General features: G+C 47.7%; 1 protein-coding gene across 2 annotated transcripts in view; it reads right to left on the bottom strand.

Moving 5' to 3' along the window:
• Window positions 1-20,293, bottom strand: part of LOC147420749 (protein EI24 homolog) — a 151,674-nt gene that overhangs the window by 27,048 nt on the left and 104,333 nt on the right. For both annotated transcript variants that reach the window (XM_086504411.1, XM_086504410.1), the window contains exons 5-9: window positions 4,380-4,432; window positions 4,177-4,305; window positions 4,006-4,069; window positions 3,508-3,593; window positions 3,340-3,422 (exon numbers count right to left, since the gene is read on the bottom strand). In XM_086504411.1, coding sequence (XP_086360537.1) covers window positions 3,340-3,422; window positions 3,508-3,593; window positions 4,006-4,069; window positions 4,177-4,305; window positions 4,380-4,432 — 415 coding nt within the window. The remainder of the gene's footprint in view (window positions 1-3,339; window positions 3,423-3,507; window positions 3,594-4,005; window positions 4,070-4,176; window positions 4,306-4,379; window positions 4,433-20,293) is intronic.

The raw sequence follows: 20,293 nt of genomic DNA, 5'->3' as shown, positions 1-20,293 counted from the left end.
AGTTGGGGTCGTGCATCCTTGGCTCCTTGTTGTCTCGATCTTCCTTGTTAGTTCATGAAGTGGTCCCGCTACATGAGCAAAGCCTCGGAGAAATCTCTGTCGATAGCAGGAACATAATCCCAAAAAGCCAGTACATCGTGTACCGTACTAGGAGTTGGCCAGTCTTCAAGGTATTCTTTCAAAGGCCGTTACTTGATGTGGAAAGTCAAGTTATGTGTAACAAGTTTGAGGCAAATAGTGTTGACGGAGTGCCATACTTTTCCTTTTGTTGGGATAAAGGGATACATATGACCCTCAAGGTAGTTTAGATTACTTCTTTTTGCCTCACTTCAGGAAGGATGTGAATGATTTTGTGCAAACCTGTATGATATGCCAGAAAGTAAAACCCGGAAGGCACAAACCAACAGGACTACTACAACCTTTACTGTTTCGAGGTAGACTGTGGGGAAGTATAGTGATGGATTGGATCTCCCAAAGACTCAAGGTCAGCATGATGCCATTTGGACTATTGTGGATAGGTTCAGTAAGCAGGTTCACTCTGTACCAATGAAGAAAAGTGTGAAGCTTGATCATTTGGCTAAATTGGCCATTACGCATATCTTCCAGATCTTGGATGCCTAACTTCTAAGTCTTTTGTGTTAGATGGAGACCAAGCTTTTCGAGTTTGTTTTGGAGAGTAATGTGTAAGCATTTGGGCACAGACACCCAAGTTCTCCTTGTCTTTTCATCCACAAAACTATGGGCAGTCGGAGATTACCAACTCAATGGTATTAGACTTGTTTAAGTGTTGTATCTGTGATCAGAAGTCTCGATGGGAGAAGTATTTGTCATCGGTGGAGTCAGCTTACAACACCATTGTAGATACACCTATTGGGAAGAGGCACCATTCAAGATAGTCAAGGGTGGCAAGAAGGTTTTGCCTATCTTGCGCACGAAGGCCAAGATTTTTCAAGCATATCATTTTGTAGAGGATCTAGCCACATCTTTTGTCAAGAGTTAAGGTGGCTTTGCAGAAGTCTCACAACAGGCATAGGAGAGCAGCGGATAAGCATTGATACGACTAACCGAAGTTGCCAAATCACTGGAGGATTCACAATGCTTTTCACGTGAGTCTCCTACTAGATTCAATTAAGTGCCCATTCCTTGTACTATGAGCCCGAGGAGCAACTAGAGGTAGAAGAAACTAACAAAATTCTGCAACTCAGCATATCCTACCACACAAGGAAAGTGCAGGGAAAGCTGATCTGGAAATACTTGGTCAAGTTCAGAAACTACCTTGCTCTTGATGCGATGTGGATAGAGGAGGACTTGGCAGCGAGGCATAAATGTGATTGCTAAAGACTTCATTATGGATCATAGTTTACGTCCGAGGTCTCGACAAGGACTAAGATGTGGATGTGATTGTAGATTGTTGTCCAAGATCCGGTGTGGATTAGGATTTGTGCTAGTGTATGCTTTGTGATTGTATTGTCTTGTGTGAGATGGTTAATGGCATGTCTACATAAAATTGGTGTCTAATGAATCCTGGTTTTCTGGCTCGTTTGTATGCATAATCGAGGACAATTACTCTTCTTTTAAGGGGGGGTATGTCGCATTGCTGACGTGGCATGACTTCACCATAACGGAAGAGGAGAGAAAAAGCCGAGATTGATTGGACTAGAGTCGGAGCAGCACCCGCAAATTGTGGCATGAAATGCGGCTCATTTATGGGAATGTATAACAGTGATGATGTGGTAGAGTATGGACACTAATATGGCACCATATAGCCTTGCTAATGTGGGAGTTGGAGCGCTAGGAGCTTTGCAGCGGCCAATTATGAAAGCGTTGACTTTTGGAGCTTTTTGGGGTGCCAATTTTAAAAAATATAGGAGCTTTTGGGGGCGCCATGAAAAGAAGAAGCCAGGTTCCCTTAAAGATGAGGCTCACACCAGAAAGTTTATACATCATCTCAGAGCTCTCAGCTAATACAAAGAAGTACCGCAAGGGGTGCCATCAGTGCATCTATGTGGCGAACTCTACCCCACTAGGTCTCGTCTCTTGTGTCTCTTTCAATTCATGTTTGTTGTTTTCAATCTGTTCGTCGTGTCGTTGAAGTACCACAAGGGGTGCCACCACTGCATCTGAGTGGGAACTCCGCCCCACTGTGTCTCATCTCCATATCTCTTTCAGTTCAAGAAGTTGTTTTCAGTTTGTTCATCATGTTGTTCTTTTTGACCAACTTATCAAGTTCCCAACATTAATCCTCCTGTCCCCGTGCCAATTTCACTTGTGACTTCTACAATTGTTGCACCTAACATCATGGAAGCTTTCCAGCTGGTCTTGGGTTCCACGATAGATTCCCGAGTACCTCTTGCCCGGCGTTGTGAATGTACAAAAGTGAGCGACGTGCATGATAAAGTTGTTTGCACTCTCTCCAGCAAAGCACTCTTTGGTGGGATCCTTGTCACTCTCCTTTATAGGCCTTTTTGTATTGGGCTAAACATGGAGTTCACTTCTAGCGTGCATGTGAAACTCTTTTCATTCCATTCATTGACCAAAATACCAAAGGATTAGAGATGGAGTCAAGGGCTTCCAAAACAAGATCAAAGCGGATGATACTTGGCATGAAGGCTGTTGAAGTAGGATCTTTTGCAGATACATTTTTTTGGTAAAGCAGCTAGCTCAACAAGCTGCAACACTTATGGATTGGCTTCAGGCCTCTTTCCGCGTGCAGGATGGTAACACTGTGCATAGAGAGCAGGAAAATGTGACTATGCTATTAAACCACCACTTTGGAGTGTTGGTAGTGCTCTCACCCAACTGATTCGAAATCCCACTTCTGCAAGTTCCCTCTGTGTCACAACAACAGAAGCAGCATTTGCATGCTGAGGAGTTTCATGATGCTCAAGGGCAAGCACCTGTGTCAGATTGATCAGGTTGTGATGACTCCTAATATGCAAATAGGTCAAGAACCTTGGGTAGGACAACATGAATCAACTCCTTATTGTAAGGTAATGCAACCCTCTCTAATTTCATCTCGAAGTCTATAATGAACAACCTTGGCAATGTTGCATTTTTCCTATGGAGATCATACTTTGCTTAAAATCCAAAGACAAAGGTATGCTGTTGTGCTTCCTTTATTTTTTCCCTTTCAGGAGAAAGTATTCAACGAAATCCTCTTGAAGGGTCTCAATACAAATACAATGGTGGTTAGTGTCTGCTGCACAATCAACAGGGGCCTTATGGAAAATGTTGAAAAAGCAACTAGTAGATCAATGCAATGATGCTTTTTAACTCATTATTTGGACATGTATACTTTTGCATAAACCCAATAATACAATTACTTTAAATTTTACTTACCAAATCCTGCAAAAAAGGCCCAATTTGTCTCAAAGAACATCAGGCGTTTTTCGAGACTCCATTTCGCATAGCCCCATGCATAACTGTTTCCACATCACAAATAGTGCCCCGCTTAGTGACCTCAGCCGACCAAAAATCAACCATTCAATAGAGAATGAAATGACTCACTCAAAGAAGTAATATGCATATAGCCACGAACGAAGAGGGAACATTAAAAAGTTCCCAATATATGGGACTGCAGTTGCAGCACGTACCTGCATCATGATACGCTCAGTAAGTCAAAACTATCGTCAAGCATTTTGCAACCATTTACAAAAATTTGTCGCTGAACCTTCTTTGATCCAAATTTCAATGCAGAAATATCATGGGCATTGCTTCAAGTGGCCCTTATTATGGAGCAAGCTACAAAATGATGCAGTAGATCCAGGAACTCAACACAGGCTGCTGATAGAAAGTCCCAGCAACCACAACACTCTTAGCTAAGAAGAGGATTCTTTTGGCAGCCAAGCAGTATTGCAATACAGTTCTATAAAAAATGGTCTATTTCCCCTTGGAAAGTTCACAGTCCTCAGGACAACAGAGCTAGCTGTGTTTGGATGCATGGAGAAGTTTTGCAGCAATATAGAACAGTCAATGATTGAACTGGAATATGCCAAGAATACAAACCTCAAAATAAAAGATGAGCAGCATGAGAATAGAGTAAGTTTGTTCACCAGCAGAGACCAGCATTCTACAGCAACCACCAATGGTAACATGCATTAGTAATTTTACTTTCGTGCAGCCGACCAAATTAATCTATCACTAGCTCTTTTGCAAGTTGAAGGTGCGCTTCATTACCCATCAATTCCACTAGCACTTTGATTTACTTTGCGTTGGCTTGTTTGCATCTGTTGTGGCTTTGCTTTATTATCATCCTGGGTATTACATTCTAGCACAGTAAAGGCTTGTTGTGCAATCTCATTGTACCTGAAGCGCAAAGGAATAAAACAGCTCATAACAAGGAAATTGACCTTGACAGGGATTACAGTGAAAAAATATACCATAGGCAGCTCGCTACATAGCTTAGTCCATATAAAGGTAAAACCAAAAGGCCCTACATAAAGAAGAAATGGTTAGCATTGGTCATGAATCTACTGGATATATAAGTACTGTGATGAGGTTGGAATACATAAAACAAACCCTTCAACCAATGTATCATTTAGTAAATTAAAAATTTCCTTCTGAGTGAGCTCCCAAGTGTTAGGGCTCACTGTGCTCTCCCTCTAGAGCTGCATGTTTGCCTCATGTTTATGGTGCTTGAACGGGTCTGAGTGGGTTGCATATCTCATGTGTGAGTTGTGATGAATGGCTTGCGTGGGACACTCTCGCAAATCAGAAATCTTCATTTAGAACGCCCCTTTTACACTATCTTGTGCAATACAAACAGCCGGAAACACTCTAGACCTTTCAACATGGACAAAAGTTGAATAGTCAAAGAAATACCTACTTGCTCACAAGTATGTACAACTCATGAAATTCATGCTATTTTTGAGAGCACAACGGAATGAAACGAAGACAATGACACAGATAGAGAGCAAGAGAGAGGAGACAGAGAGGGTTGAAGAGAAGCCTAAACAAGGGGGAGCACTATACAAAACCTAAAACACAATTGTGACAATGTGATGCCGTGCCAGGCCTACCTGATTGGAGCAGAGAACAGCCAAGTAGAATCGCGACCCAATGCCCAGGCTCCAAAGCTGTACGGAAGAGCTCGAGAAACGCAGTACTTCCCGAGACTGTTGGATTGCTGGCATGGCATTGTACGGACTGTTGACGTGGCACTGTATGGACAGGCTGAAGTGGCATTTTTGCACTAGGTATTGCTTTTGGGGGACACTTATGAAAGCAAATGAATTATCGGGATCTTTTGAGTGCAAGCTGATGATTTTGGGGCTTTTAGTACTCTTTAAAAATGACTAGCGATGTTTAGTCGCTTTTGAGGCTTTTGGGACCAAGTGCATCCAAAGAGAGGCCAAGGTACCATTGGTTTCCAGATTCAGATACGATTTTAAATCTTGTGAGTGTGAGCCCTCAAACCATTGTAGCCGCGACAACTTCATCAATGAAATTAAGAAATACCACCTGGGGTGAAACCGGCCCGTGGGGTGGTAGGCTTTGGCTTTCACCCGAAATTCTTTACTTTACTTTAGACTCAGAGAGAGAGAGAGAGAGAGAGAGTACTTTGCAAGAGGAACTTGCAACGGGAATTAAGTACACACACGGCTCGGAAGCTAGAATGCTCCGAGCAGTCGCCGACAACCTGTAGGCCCCACCCGAAATTCTTTACTTTACTTTAGACACACAAAGAGAGAGTACTTTTACAAGAGGAACTTGCAACGGGAATTAAGTACACACACGGCTCGGAAGCTAGAATGCTCCGCGCAGTCGCCGACAACCTGTAGGCCCCAAAATTGACGCCCCTTTCGGTATTTTCTTTTTACTTTAACAGAGGGAATAAAACCTGTAATTTCCTACAAGCTGTCCCGCATAAACCGGGTTGAAATCCACCTGTTCTGGCCCAATTTCGGTAGCATAACTGTACTAGGACGCTTCACAGACACTATCCCCACGCAATACATGACTTTCCCAACGCATACGGACACCTTGCAAAACCTGGCGCGAATCTGCAGCACGCTGAATTCTCTGTTTTCTACCCCGAAAATGCGCCAGATCACCTCTACAACGGTCCCCTTGCGTCCCCGGACATCGTAGGGGTATTTAGGACCATTTAGGGCCGAGACCCTAAACCTGCAAAAATACATAGCAGGCTGTAAGTCCTTGTTTTGGGCTCCGTTTCGGGAGCCGGTCGCATCTGTAGCAAGTCCTCGAGCTCCCGCACCTGTAGGGCTACTTGCCCTTTGAATCGGACGAGATTTCTCACGTGAAACCTCTCCGAATTCACCTGTACATGCGGGAGATTAGCAACTAGCTAATCCAGTACCTGTGCAAGAGGCTCTTGCCTCGGCAATCTCGCATGAACCCACACAACTGTATTAGTCAAATGAAGAGCCCTCTTGTGGGGCATCACATAACTGCACGTAGGGGAGAGAGAGCAGTGTGTAGTGTGCAGGGCATCACTCCTAGCACCACACTGGCGCATTTTAGTGTACTTTCCTTATGCAATGAAGAGGTACCACTGAATATTAAGCTGGGAGGCCTCATTTTTCATATTGTCACAGGTTACGAGCTATGGAGTGCTTTCTTTCCACTCTATGTACACTTGGCACAATTACACACATTTTCCCGTTTCCGGGTTGCCACCTAAAAATCTCCCGACCGGTTGCCCAGTTGACTTTGTGGCACATTTATAAAATGTTCCCTTGTCATTCCAAATCTAATGACGTGAAGACATTTTTAGGTCTAAAATAGCAATTCCCTAATTTTTAGGAGATGCTTCCATTGGGCTCCCACTGGTCTTCTGACCATCTATCCCCATTGGGACCACATCCAAAAACGCAATGTGGCCCAACTCTCGGGTACTTTCCTTTGGTGACCCACCTTGGCTTTATGCCTTTTTATTGAGTTCACTTCCTAGTATCCACCAACTTGCTAAGTGCGACGGGGAGACCTATATGATCTTAAACTGAGCCTAGACATCCTCTTACTATACGAATTCCAGTGCTAACCAACTTCCCGTCTGCGGGTGAAACTACTATTCACATTGGCCATACAATGTCCGACCATTTGCAACTTCAAAAAGAGGGTCTCATTAAAAAAACAAAAATCATTGGAAAGAAACCAACAACTAAGGTTAGCAATTGCCACGTCCTCGTGACATAGTTAACAGTTGCCACGTCCTCGTGACACGGGGCGCCTAGTTGAGGGTCTGAAAGTGGAACTCTGCACTATGTGTGCCTTGTTTCTAGTGTTATTAACTGCAGTTTGCAGCCAATGAGCAGGGTTGGAAGAGAGTGACCAACCCTCAGCTAAAAGCAAAAGCAACTAAAGTGTCAAGCAGCAAGAGGGATCAAACACAGTAGCGAGTCAGCAGAGACAAATGCTGTCACAAACTAGTGACGTGGCAGAGCCACCCGCACACACAGACACATGCATGCTGACGTGGCAATCAGTACGGACGCTCGAGAAATGCGCCGACAGCTGGTGTGGCGATACGGATTTCCGGGATACGCGCTGACTGTGCTGACGTGGTAGCAGCGTACGGATTCCCGCTTTTTGCGCTGACAGAACGTATGGATTTTCCGCAAATTACGCTGACAACTTTTGTTGACAGATTTTTGATCAATAGATTTTTGGGATAGTTGCTTTTTATTTTTAAAAGCTTTTGGGGCTCTACTTTTAGCAACCCTTTTAACACTTTAGAAGGACCCTAGGGACACTCTGCAGGGCATCTAGACGCAGAGTCTAAGAGCGAGCACCCGCGAGCTCAGTTGTACTTTGCTCAAAGATTAATATAAAAATAAATACTGAAAGAGGCGTCAGTCTTTGGGGCCAATATCTCTTGGCAAGGAACTACGCTAGGCCGTGTCGACTCTCTTGTGATCTATGAATTAATTTGAAGCGAATCTTTGTGGTGTCGCGGTAGAATCTTGACTTGGGGCGTCCAAGTTTGTTACAGTGGTATCAGAGCACGACCGATTTCTCTTCTACCGGGAAATACCGGGAAATCCGATCCCTTTTTTCGCGACACTTATGGATTCCGACAAGAATCATTCAACCTCTTCTGCATCCGTTGAGGCGGGAGGAGACCACGCAAAAGATTTAATCGAATTAACAGAGGAAGAGTAAGGGCCACCTCGGCCTACTCAGTATGAACTTCAAGAGATGCAGTGTCAGCAGCAGGTTGACTAGTGCACAACGCAGATGATTAAATTTGCGAAAGACCCTCAGTTTGCAAAATTTTTGTCTCAACAATCCATTGCTGAAGTGCGCACTCAGTAGCAGAAAGCCATTGAACCACCGATCAAACTAGCAATCAAGAAACCTCCTCCTCCGAGGATGTTTACTAAGGTGGTCTAGACTCAGATCAGTCAGCTTTGGGACACGAAGAATTAATCCAAAAAGCAATTGAAAAAGCACAAGAAGGGGAGTGACCACTGACTACACCGTTTATTTGGGCCATCAATCTTCTTTTGCATCTGCAAGAAAGCAGAAGAAGCGTGTACGCTTTGAAGGACTACCAATTCTTCTTCTTCCTCTTCTTATGACAGATCTTCTAGTCTTCTTTTTTGTTTGTTTAGGAGTCGGGTTGGGCACTCTTGGCTGTTCCCATCGTACACCAAAAAAGTTCACAAGAACGACCAGGACTATGCACCCAGGCTCCTAGGGCACACGCTTTTGTCACTAGTTTCCTCTGGACTACGTGAGGCTTTCTTCCCCAAGAGGCGATTATTATCTACACTCTTAGGGTAATGCCCTCGAGAGACCCATCTTGCTGACTAGTTATGGGCGTGACAACGATCAAGTACCTCTGTTCAGAGGCCCAATACTGCGGGACTTGCTTCGGTCTTCCCTTCGGAGTTTCCTCCTCCAAGTAACTTATCGCTCACAACGCTAAACTGCCCTTGTAACCCGACGGTTTTCCCCTAGGAAAAGCCATACCCACTTGGAAGGGCGTTGGCTCAGGTGGCGTCCGCTGAGGTTGGTGGTGTCTCCCTTTGCACCTCCCAACCCCTTTTTTGGCGAGGTTGACCCCCCCCCCACGAGGGCAAGACACTTGGGCGCTCTTGTAGCTCATTTGGCTTCGCTTCGGAAGAATGATGTCATTTCCCTCGGAAGGGATTGGTTATAGAATAAAAGTATAGGAAGGAGGGCATTATCCCTCCATCCGCCTATGCAGAGCACCCAAGTACCGTGGTACAACCTCACCAAGGAACTTCGCCACATGCACGTGCCCTACAGTTCCATTCCTCGAGTGCGGATCATGGCGTACCTAGAAGGGCAACCGCTTCCCACGAGCCTCCCCACCAAGGAGGATAACGGTCCTTTCTTCAAGGTCCAACAGCGGGTCGATATCGTTGAAGGTGGAGTTGAATTGGTTTAGCCATCGCCCCCTAGAATCATCAATCGTCGAGCAAGACACCAGAAAATGCGAAAGCGAACGACCCTCTAACTGGGAACACAGCGAGCAAAATCTGTGTCCGCGCCTCCAACTATCCGCCAGTTTGAGTCCGCCTACGTTCGCGAGAGCCAGCACTCTCTCTTCCTTTCTATTCACGACACTGCTCCTATTGAGCTGCAGCAGGTATCCAGGTGTTTGTTCAAAGTCGGTTGTCTTATAGGGCTCCAACGCCAAGCACGAATGCCTCTCGTCCCACTTGTCCCATGCGTGGTAGCAGACTGAGCTAAAGTCAGCCCCTGGGATATACGTATTCATCCAATTCTGGGTTCTTGTCGTCCAAGTCGACTTCTTGAATGGTTGGTTCTTAGGCTTCTTGTTTACCAAGGAGCCTATCCAAGTGGATGAAACTGATCGGTACTTGTCAAAAGCCCTTGCTCGTTGTCCCCCACCGAAAGCAGGTACGGATGGGATGTTAAACTCGTGGTAAGAAGTTGCAATCCCTAGAGAGGTCGACTTTGCTCCCTTCCCGAGTAACATTCGCATCCCGGTGGCGACGAGGCGCTGTAGAGAGTGAAGGGTACACTGATCGTTGATCCCCATAATTTCCGCGCCATAAAAAATCACTGGGTACACGCCGCCTTAAAAACAATTAGTCAAGACCAAATGGGGATGGCTCAGTTTGCTAGCAGGTGCTGGCATGCGAATAGGCTTTTCCTACCCTTGTTCGCTCACTCCTTGACGATGCGTTCAATGGAGAAGGCCGAGTCTACATCGATGCCAAGGTACTTGTACGTTTCACCTATACAACCATCTCGCCTCCCAAAATAAAGATCCTCATAGAGAGACCTTGCATGCCCCCGTGGAACACCATGACCATGCATTTGTCAATTCCAAAGGTCATGCCCTAGGTCTTGGCTCATTCACTTACCTTGTCAACGCTCGTCTGTAGGCTTTCAGGAGAGTCAACAAGCAGAACCAGGTTGACAACAAAAAGGAGTCCTTTAATCTTAAGGAAGTTAGGTACTTCCATGCCCCATGTTTCCCCATCTCATCCAAAATATCATTTATATATATGTTAAATAGATAGGGCGATCCCGAGCATCCTTGGCGGACTCTCCGCTACACCGAAATCGAATCAAACAGATACTCCATATGTCGGACTTTAACAGAGGTGGACCTGTAGAGCGCTTGGAAAAATCTAAGCGCTCAAGCTTGCAGGCCAGCTACAACGACCTTCAGAAACAACGCCTCGTGCGGTACTATGTCGTATGCCTTATTGAAATCAATGTGGGCCGCATAGCTTGGTTTCCCTTCCTTATGACGGAGTTTCACAATCTCCTTCAGGCATGCAACTTGCCCTATGCATTCCTCTTTAGCACAGAATCCTGCTTGGCCAGGATTGAAGAGATTCCTCTTCTCAAGTATCTTAGTGATCCGCCTAATCACGTACGTGCTGAGGATTTTTATGGCGACCAAGATTAAAGCGATCCCCCGATAGTTATAACTTTTGGTCAAATCCCCCTTTTTGGAGATTGACACAATCATTGTGTCGCTAGCGCCGGCCGGGATATCTCCAGTGTCATAAATACCCTCAATTGTGTACAACTTAGCCTTGCCCATTTCCGTTCGTGGCTTATATCCACTTGTAAACCCCTGTCCTTCACAAGCAGCTTAAGAATTCAGGTGGTAAACCATCTCCACCCACTGCCTTGTGTCCCTTCGATTGCCAACACGCATCCCAAACTTTGTACCAGTTCAATGGGTCGTATACCTCAAGCATACCAAGCCAGATACGCACGTGTTTCTCATACCATGCAAGCAGATCCTTGCAGCTGCCATCTGTATCCGCAAAAACCTTCTAGCTCTTCTGACTCGAGCGAGGAGGATAGAGAGGGCAAAAAGTGAAGCAAAAAGCAAAGCTTCAGAAAGGGCAAGTTAACACAAATTGCTGACGTGTAAAAGCCCTGAAGAAGGGAGCCGACTTGCAGATGCCGGCCGAAGGGCCTAAACCCTAAGAAGAACAAGTAACAGAAGAAGAAGTCCTACCAACTTATGGGGGACCCGTCCGATGGGGCACCAAGTGACATAAAGATTAAAATAAAGCAAGACCCGCACACACGCAATAACTGATGACGTGGCATATTTTTGAAAATTGCGCTGGCATGATGACGTGGCAAGTTGTACGGATTTTCGCGTTTTGCACTGGCTGATGACGTGACAGTTGTACGGATTTCCGTAAATTACACTATAAGTTTTTTGGCTTTACTTTTGGACCAGATGCTTTTGAGTTTGAAGGCTTTTTACTAAAAATTGTTTTTTAGGCCAAGGGCCTTTAAATATGAGGTTAGGGCTCATTCTCTGGCATGCTTCCTGGAGAAGGTGCAGAGTCTCGAGTACCGGCTTATACTGTGTTGATGCAATATAAAGAAATACCGAAAGGGGCACCAAGGTTTGGGGCCAATACTCTCTGGGGTGGAATTCCGCCACTCCGTGTCGCGTGTCGTCTCTCTCTCTCTCTCTCTCTCTCTCTCTCTCTCTCTCTCTCTCTCTCTCTCTCTCTCTCTCTCTCTCTCTCTCTCTCTCTCTCTCTCTCTCTCTCTCTCTCTCTCTCTCTCTCTCTGTTTAGTTGTTAATGAAGTGCTTAAAGTCTGTTCAGTCTGCTCTTTTCTATTGGCACGTGGTGCCCGCCTTGTGACACAAGAAAAAGGCAAAGAAACTCAGATTCCGCCCAGATTCTAATAACTCTACGGAGGAGTCATCCTCTGACAGTTTCGGAATTCGATGACCATATGTTTTATGCAAAGAAGAATCACTTCTATAGAGCCAACCAATATGACTTCCTCGAAGACAAGAGCAAGAAAACAAAAGAATTTAAAGAAGGTGGATAAAATTTGAATCCTTTTCTAGATTCCGACATGCTCCGAGGGCTTTGGCCTTCATCTAGCAGTTTGACAAAGCCTTCTCTAGAGGGCACTCCTCAGAGCACTCCAAGATTAGGAGGGATACATCTTTTCTCAAAGAAAATGCTCGAACATGGTGGTCCACTCTTCTTCTGAGGAAAGAAGCTCTAGTTAAGTGGTTGCAATTCAAAATGCTCTTTATTTCTTCTTGGCTGACACGAGAGTACGAACGGGATATAAGAACCGCTTGGAACCATCTTCGGAGGACCAAAGGAGATTCTTTGGAGGCTTATTGCGAGAGGTTTTGGGACTCTTTTCTACCAACCTCTTCATTAAAGAAGCTCACCTTTAAGGAACAGATTGAGCGGTTTTGATGCGGACTCCCTACAGAGATCCGAGACTACTGCATTGAGCAAAAGTCGAATTCTATCCAAGAATTAATGGGTCATGCGAAACGGGGTTTCTCGATACATTCGAGAAATTTGACTGACCCCACTGATGAGATCTTGACTCAGAGGATCACACAGACCTCTAACAAAGGAAGTAGAAAGAAAAAGAGTTCCCAAGAAAAGAAGGATAAACGACCACGACTCACTCTTCGCGAAAGGGCTAACTACCTCAAGGAGAGAAAGTGTTTTGGTTGCGGAGAACAAGGGCACATCTCCGCAAAGTGCCCCAAAAAGGCACCGCACGGACAGACTGAGGACAGGCCAGAGAGTTCTAGAGCAGCAGAAGAACGAGGCAGAAAAGGCAAGATGAAAGCAGGACTGGTACCAGATTGCATGGGTACTGACCCAAGCCAGATAGATGAAAGTACAGAACTTTGCCGAGCTTGGGGCGAAGTGAAAGATCAAGAAGCGCCTCGAGATGACACCCGACAAGATGGGACCACCAACAAAGGGAGTCCTAGCAGCACCCCGACGGGACATAGCTATTATGCCTGTCATTGGCAAACTTTGTTTGCATTGTCAGGGGTATTCAGGGCACGAGGACTTCTACATCATGCCTTTGGCAGGGTGTGACGTCCTCCTAGGAGTCCATTGGTACCATAAGTACAAAGCTGTGATCGACTATCGGGCTAAGGAAAGCAACTTTGACTAATGATAAGGGCCGAAAAGTTGTACTTGATGTAAAATAAAGGGCGAGTCCGTCCCTGTTGTATCGGCTTCGGCCATTTCCATATTAATGAATTTACTCAATCTATTTAAAAGAGTTGAATGATGAACATAGAACAAACATGTCTGAACTTGACAAAGAATGCCAAGATTTTCTCCACACACATGCTGATTGTTTCTCTGAGGGCCTGCCAAGCGAGTTGCCCCCATCTTGTCCTGAGTATCACACTATTGATCTGATTCTTGGAAGCACACCACCGAATTGGCCACCTTGCCGTGTTAGCCGAGCCCAGAATGAAGAGATCATGAACCAAGTGAAAGACCTTCTTGAAAAGTGCCTTATCCAACCGAGTACTTCACCCTACTGCACTCCGGTGTCGTTGGTAGAAAGATGGGTCTTGGAGAATGTGCATTGATTATAGAGCTTTCAATAAAATCACTATCAAAAACAGATTTTCGATTCCAAGAATTTATGATATTCTTGACCGACTTCAGGGATCCTCTTGTTTCGGCAGGATTGCTTTTGAAAAGCCGATATCATCAGATCAGAATCGCTGCGGGAGATGTCTACAAGACGGCCTTTCAAACAAGTTTCGGTTTGTATGAATTTTTGGTGATGCCTTTTGGCCTTACCAATGCTCCAGCAACTTTCAACCGAATGATGGATAGGATTTTCCGAGAGTATCGATCTTTTGTCGGCACTTTCTTTGATGACATTATAGTCTTCTCCAAGGATGAAGCAGGCATCGACACTATCTGCAACAAGTCTTTTAGGCATTGCATGATCACAAATTAGTCATCAATGCCAAAAAGAGTGAATTTTTCTTACCGGAGATACACTTTATAAGACACATCGTCTCAGCAGTAGGAGTACAAGTGGACCCGGCCAAGATTGACACTATATGTGACTGGCCAGATTTGCAGAATGTTCATGAAGTAAGAAGCTTCTTGGGCGTGTGTTATTACTACCGGCGGTTCATTCGAAAGTTTGCAGAGGTAGCTTCGCATTTGCACTTAGTGACTCAGAAAGGAGTCCCTTTCTCGTGAGGACCAACAGAGGCGACTGCCTTTCAGACACTTAAAGAAAAATTGACTACTGGACCAATGTTGACTTTGCCGAATTTGCAAAAGTCATTTGAAGTATATTGTGATGATTGTGGTTGTAGTCTGGGAGCGGTCTTAATGCAAGAAGGCCATGTGATTGCCTATGAAAGCCGACAGTTTTCAAGGCCACAACTGACAGTACAGATTTATGAGAAAGATCTATTGGCAATGATCCATGCTCTTACTCAGTGGCGACATTACCTACTCGGAGTTGATTTCACAGTCTTTACTGATCATCAGAGTTTACGCTGCTTCTTGTCACAAAAGCAGCTTTCGGAAAAGCAAATGTGGTGGGCTAACATCTGGTCACAGTTTCACTTCCAGATTGTCCATGTTCAGGGACTGAAAAACTTGGTGGTAGATGCATTGTCTCGGAAGCCCATGCCTTGGCTGTTTCCGCGATTCATCATAGAAGCTTCGAGGACATGGTTGATCAGTACGCCATAGATCTGGATTTTTTCGATGTATTCACTCAAATACATAATGGGAAGGTAGTAGCGGGATATTCTTTACAGGATGGCTACTTGACGAAGAAAACGACGTTGTGCGTCACACAACCGTTGAGGGAAAAGGTTTTGACTAAGTGCCATTGTCCACCTTTTACGGGTCACCGCTGCATCGACACCACCTTGAAAGGTGGGGAGCATTACTTCTTTTGGCCGAGACTCAAGAAAGATGTGGACGAATTTGTTCGCAGTTGTTTAGGGTTTTGGAAGTAGCAGATACTCGTCGGATTTTGGAACTTAACCTTGAAGCATTCGGTTAGCATAGTCTACTCCGATAGAACCCCGAATTCAACGAGGGTGAATCTAGTGCAGCGGGTTTGCACAAGAGGGGAGTTACTCCGCTCCTTTGTCAACAAATTACCCCGATTTTTGAATAAGGTCACTGATGACCCCTATGAGTTTCGGGGATACTAATGGGCTGACTAGTATTGTGATGTATGACTTTATGACAGGAATTCCCAAAAATGAATATCATTGATTTGTACTCTCTCATTTGACTTGTTTGAGTGTAGGAACTGAAAGACGAAATGACTACAGCATTTCAGTCTCATAAATCTCTATAGACATGATTGCAATAAGGATTAGTTAATCGGGCATCAATGAGGTCCGGAATGGATATAGATGCGATTACTATGGTCTGAGATTTGGAATGAATTTTCATGTGATTTGTCATGTGATGTCCTGTGGTGTCAAGTGATATCCTGTGATGTGACTCTCGTTTTGTACAAGTGCTAGATGTGTCTAGTAAGACAGTTTATGGCCTCTGTCTTGCAGGCATAATCGAGGACGATCACAATTCTTTCAAGAGGGGAGTATGTCACAAACTGGTGACGTGGTAGAGCCACCCGGACACACACACACATGCTCACGTGGTAGCCAATACGGACGCCCTAGAAATGTACCGACAGGCTGACGTGGCGGTACGAATTTCTGGGATACGCGTTGGCTGTGCTAACGTTGCAGAGCGTACGGCTTCACGCTTTTTGCACTGACAGAACGTACGGATTTTCTGCAAATTACACTGACAGCTTTTGTTGGCAGATTTTTGATCATTTGATTTTTGGGACAATTGCTTTTATTTTTAAAAGCTTTTGGGGCTCTGCTTTTAGCAACACTTGTTACTCTTTATAAGGACCCTAGGGGCTCACTCTGGAGGGCATCTCGGCACAGAGTTTGAGAGCGAGCACCCGCGAGCTCAGTTGTACTTTGCTCAAAGATTAATATAAAAATAAATGAATAATCACGGCTCGCTACTGCTGCTCGCCCCCCCCTTGCTGCGCCATCGCTACCCTCTCCCCCCCCCCCCCCCCCCCCCCCCCCCCCACCCCCCACCCGCTGCCCCTACACTGTCCCCCCACCCCCTTCAGCCCCTGCGCGTTGCCCCTCAGCCCACCCGCTGCCCCCCCCTATCTGCGCGCTGCCCCAAAGGCTGCCCGCAGCCCGCTGCCCTCCTCTCGCTTTGCCTTCCCCACTCCTTCCCCCCGCTCGCTGCTGCTTGTGCACCCGCACATTGCACGGCTGCCCTCTTCGTCCTCGCCGTCCCCCCCTCCCCCCCCGCCCCCCATCCTCTTCGCTCCCGAAGGCCCTCTGCACCTAGCTCGGTAGCACTTTCTCTTCGGAAAAAGTGCCTGGTTGACTTGTTTGCAGGTTTTTTCTTCACTGCCCGCTTCTTCGACTCAGCAGTAGACACAGATGGAGGCTCCAGCTTCACCACAGAGAGACTCGCCTGAAGCCCCCTCGCCCGACCCCGCTGAGCCCACCATTCGACTTGCTCTTTCGCCGACAGAGCAAGCGAGCCTTGCCGCAGAGGTAGAACGCTTGCAGGCGACTTCTGTCATCTGCAAGGTTCTCGGCACTCGTCCTAGCAGAGGAGAGCTGCGAGACCTTCTCCAGGCCCACCTCCTCGCAGAGGTGGGCAAGATCTTGGATGTCCAGATTCTCGGACGGGGGTACTACCAGATTGAGTTCAAGACTTCCGAGATGGCCTCCAAGGTCATAGCTATGAGTCCATTGGCCATCCGAGCATCACGCGCCCACTTTCGACAGTGGCGACATGGTTTTGACCCGACTTCGGATGTGCTAGTAGAGGAGGCGGACATCCCCATCTCAGTCTGCTTTCCGGGTTTACGGAGGGAGTACCTTCCACTTCTCTCCAGGATTGGCTCCGCCATCAGGACTGTCCTGGAGACACCTCGTACGGCAGCATCAGTAGCTGCCAAGGCGGCTGGCATCCCTTCAGTTCGAGTTTTGGTCAGAGATACCCACACGCTCCCGAAGGTCATCCTTCTGCCTCGGGTGAGTGGGGGTTGGTTTAGACAGAGTGTGGAGTACTCGGGTCTCCCGAACCTGTGCTTCATTTGCAGACAGATGGGCCACCTAGCGAAGGCCTGTCCACGGAGGAGACCACGACCCGCACCTCAGCCTCAGCCCCAGCCTGCCAAGGCTGGGCCGTAGCCACAGCCAGCGACACAGCGCACAGATTTAGCGCCACCCTCCGAGCCTGGGGCTCCAGCGGAGGAGGGGTGGCAGCAGGCCCGTGGCCGTCGACGCCAGGGGCCACATCGACAACCTGGCACTCAGAGTGGCCCTCAGGTGCCTACTCAGCAGCAGTGGGTTCCCACGAGGAACCGCTTTGGTCCTCTTGAGCAGGAGGAGCCCCCTACGCTAGCCTCCACCTCCGCTTCACCCTCGCCAGCCGCTTCGCCTTCCAATCTCCCCTCCTCCTCCTCATCCCCTCCCCCGCCCTCTTCTCCCGTCCACTCCCCACCTCGCCCCCCCCCCCCCCCCCCCCCATGTCTCTGTCACCCCACCCCGTTTCTCTTCTCCCCCGCCCCCCCCAGCCCCTTCTCCCCCTCCTCCTGTTTCAGTACCACAGTCGGCTCAGGAGACTGGTCCCTCGCCGACGGCTAGGAGATCTCTTGGCAGCGCCTTTACCACGAGTCGCCTAGCGAGAGAGGGTCAGCCCTTCATGCGGCCCCCTCTGCAGATTCAGACATCTTCTCTTGCAGCTATCCCTCGTGGTTTGACGAGCATTGACCTCCGACGCCGCTGGGATTTCTTCGATTACGGGTTCACTCGCTTTCTCGGCGATTCCACAGCAGACCACGAGGCAGCCTGCTTCAGAGTCCACGCTTTGTTCCTCGCCGCTAGGGGGACAGAGGCCTTGGACTCAGCAGTTGGTTTCTCCTTCCCCCTCTGTGGTAGGACTAAGACAGAGTGGTCCCTCGACTCAGTGGTGGGATGGTTGCATACACAGGTTCTTGAGTTCTCTCACCACATGGGAGAACTTGGCGTTACAGACTTGCTGCAGAATTTGTGGCCACTGGCCAAGTTTGCGGTGACACCCCCAGACTCAGCAGGATATATACGCAGTGTTTGCCTTGCTATGTATACATCCATGAGGACTCCTGGACAGAGGAGGTTGCTTTACGCACGGCTTGCTCTGCTTGGGCTTGGACCAGGCACTCACTGCAGTCTCGTCTATCTAGAGGACGCTCGGATGCGGATTACTCCCCATCCAAGCCAGCCTCGAAGATAGCTCGTCTAGCTGCTGCGGCAGCATCTGTTCTCTCTCGCTCCCCATGAGGATCGTCTCGTGGAATGTGCAGGGACTAGGTGGGCCCCAGTTTCAGCGACAGCGGGGCCGATTGCGTCAGGAGCTTCAGCGTTGCCTTGTGGGAGGAGAGATTGATCTCCTTATGCTTCAGGAGCGCCATTTGTCTGAGAGCCGCATTCGGCGATGTGGTCAGATTTTGCGTGGACGCTATGATACCTTTTGGTCAGCTGCTTTTGGACCTGGAGGCATCCAGAGAGGGGTATGTATGACTATTGCGGACTCATTGCAGCAGGCCATTGTGGGCAGAGGGATTATTGTGCCAGGCAGGGCTCAGTTCAGGGTGACCATGTGGGTTTCCTGAACATCTATGCGCCCAATGTGGCGAGTGCTCGTGCAAAGTTTTGGTCACAGATTGTTGAGTCTTTGCCACACGCTGACCAGTGGTGTGTAGGAGGGGACTTCAACATGTTGGAGGACCCTTCTGACAGATCGGAGGCAGCCATGCTACTGTGCATGGAGTCGAGTTAGCAGCTTGGGAGAGGTTGTGTATGACTTTGAGGGTCTCGAATACATGGCAGCATTCTGGCTTTGTGAGGCCTCCAGAGAGTCTTGCCTTCTCTAGATCGGAGCACAGAGTGGGAGAAGTGAATCTATCGCGCATAGATCGCTTCTACACTAGTGACCACTTCAGTGACTTGGGGGGATCAATGGGCATCCTGGCAGGGACATCCTTCTCGGACCATGCACCAGTGATCCTCACAGTGGCAGACAGGCAGAGGAGTGGGAGCACGATGCTTCGCATCCCAGAGCGGGTCTTGTTGGACTCAGCACTCAGAGAGAGGGTCGAGGCTCTATGGACAGAGGGCAAGGATAGCCAGGCTCCACATGCAGACAGAGTGGCCTCAGGCCTAGCTCGGCTTAGCCATTTCTTTCTCCAGGAGTCTCTCGCTCGACGGGCTACAGCGAGAGAGGAGGAGCAGTGTCTCAGACGAGGCATTGCTTCACTACAGAGGATGCAGGAGCAGCATCCAGACAGTCCATGGTTGGAGGAGCAGTTACAGCAGGCTCGACAGGAGCTTGCTTGCACAGAGGAGAGGCGCCATGAGTTTGCCTTTCACCGACAAGCATCTCAATGGACTCACGTGGGTGACAGAGTGACAGGTGCTTTTTTTGAGACAGTGGGACCTCGGCACTCGCATGCCAAGGTCAATCAGTTGAGGAGACCAGATGGGTCAGTTGTTTGTGAGCCAGAGGATATGCGTGCAGTTGCTACTGACTTTTACCATGAGCTACTATCGGTTGGGCCCGAGTCAGAGAGACAGGTTGCATGCAGGGAGCAGGTTTGGGCACAGATGCCTTGTCTTGTGACTGAGGAGATGCGCCAGAGGCTAGAGATACCTCTTCAGCTTGAGGAGCTGCACACGGCTCTTAGGGCCCTCCCTCGTGGTATCTGTCCAGGTGAGGATGGGCTGACTCCCAGCTTCTTCTTAGAGTACTGGGACCTGCTTGGCCCAGATCTTTGTAGTGCCTTTCAGTACATTCTGCACACAGGAGTGATGCCCGATAGCATGAGTGAGGGCCTGATTTACCTCATTCCAAAGGAGGGTGGCTCCTTGGATGAGATTCGACAGTGGCGCCCCATCACCATTCTCAACTCAGCCTACAAAATTCTTGCCAAGGCTCTGAGTTTGAGGATTCAGCCACTTTTGGAGAGC

Source organism: Adiantum capillus-veneris, chromosome 28, assembly GCF_014529385.1.
Source record: "Adiantum capillus-veneris isolate H3 chromosome 28, ASM1452938v2, whole genome shotgun sequence".
NCBI classification, from domain to species: domain Eukaryota; kingdom Viridiplantae; phylum Streptophyta; class Polypodiopsida; order Polypodiales; family Pteridaceae; genus Adiantum; species Adiantum capillus-veneris.
Note: the sequence above shows the minus strand (reverse complement) of the source record. Positions and strands in the feature narration are given on the sequence as shown.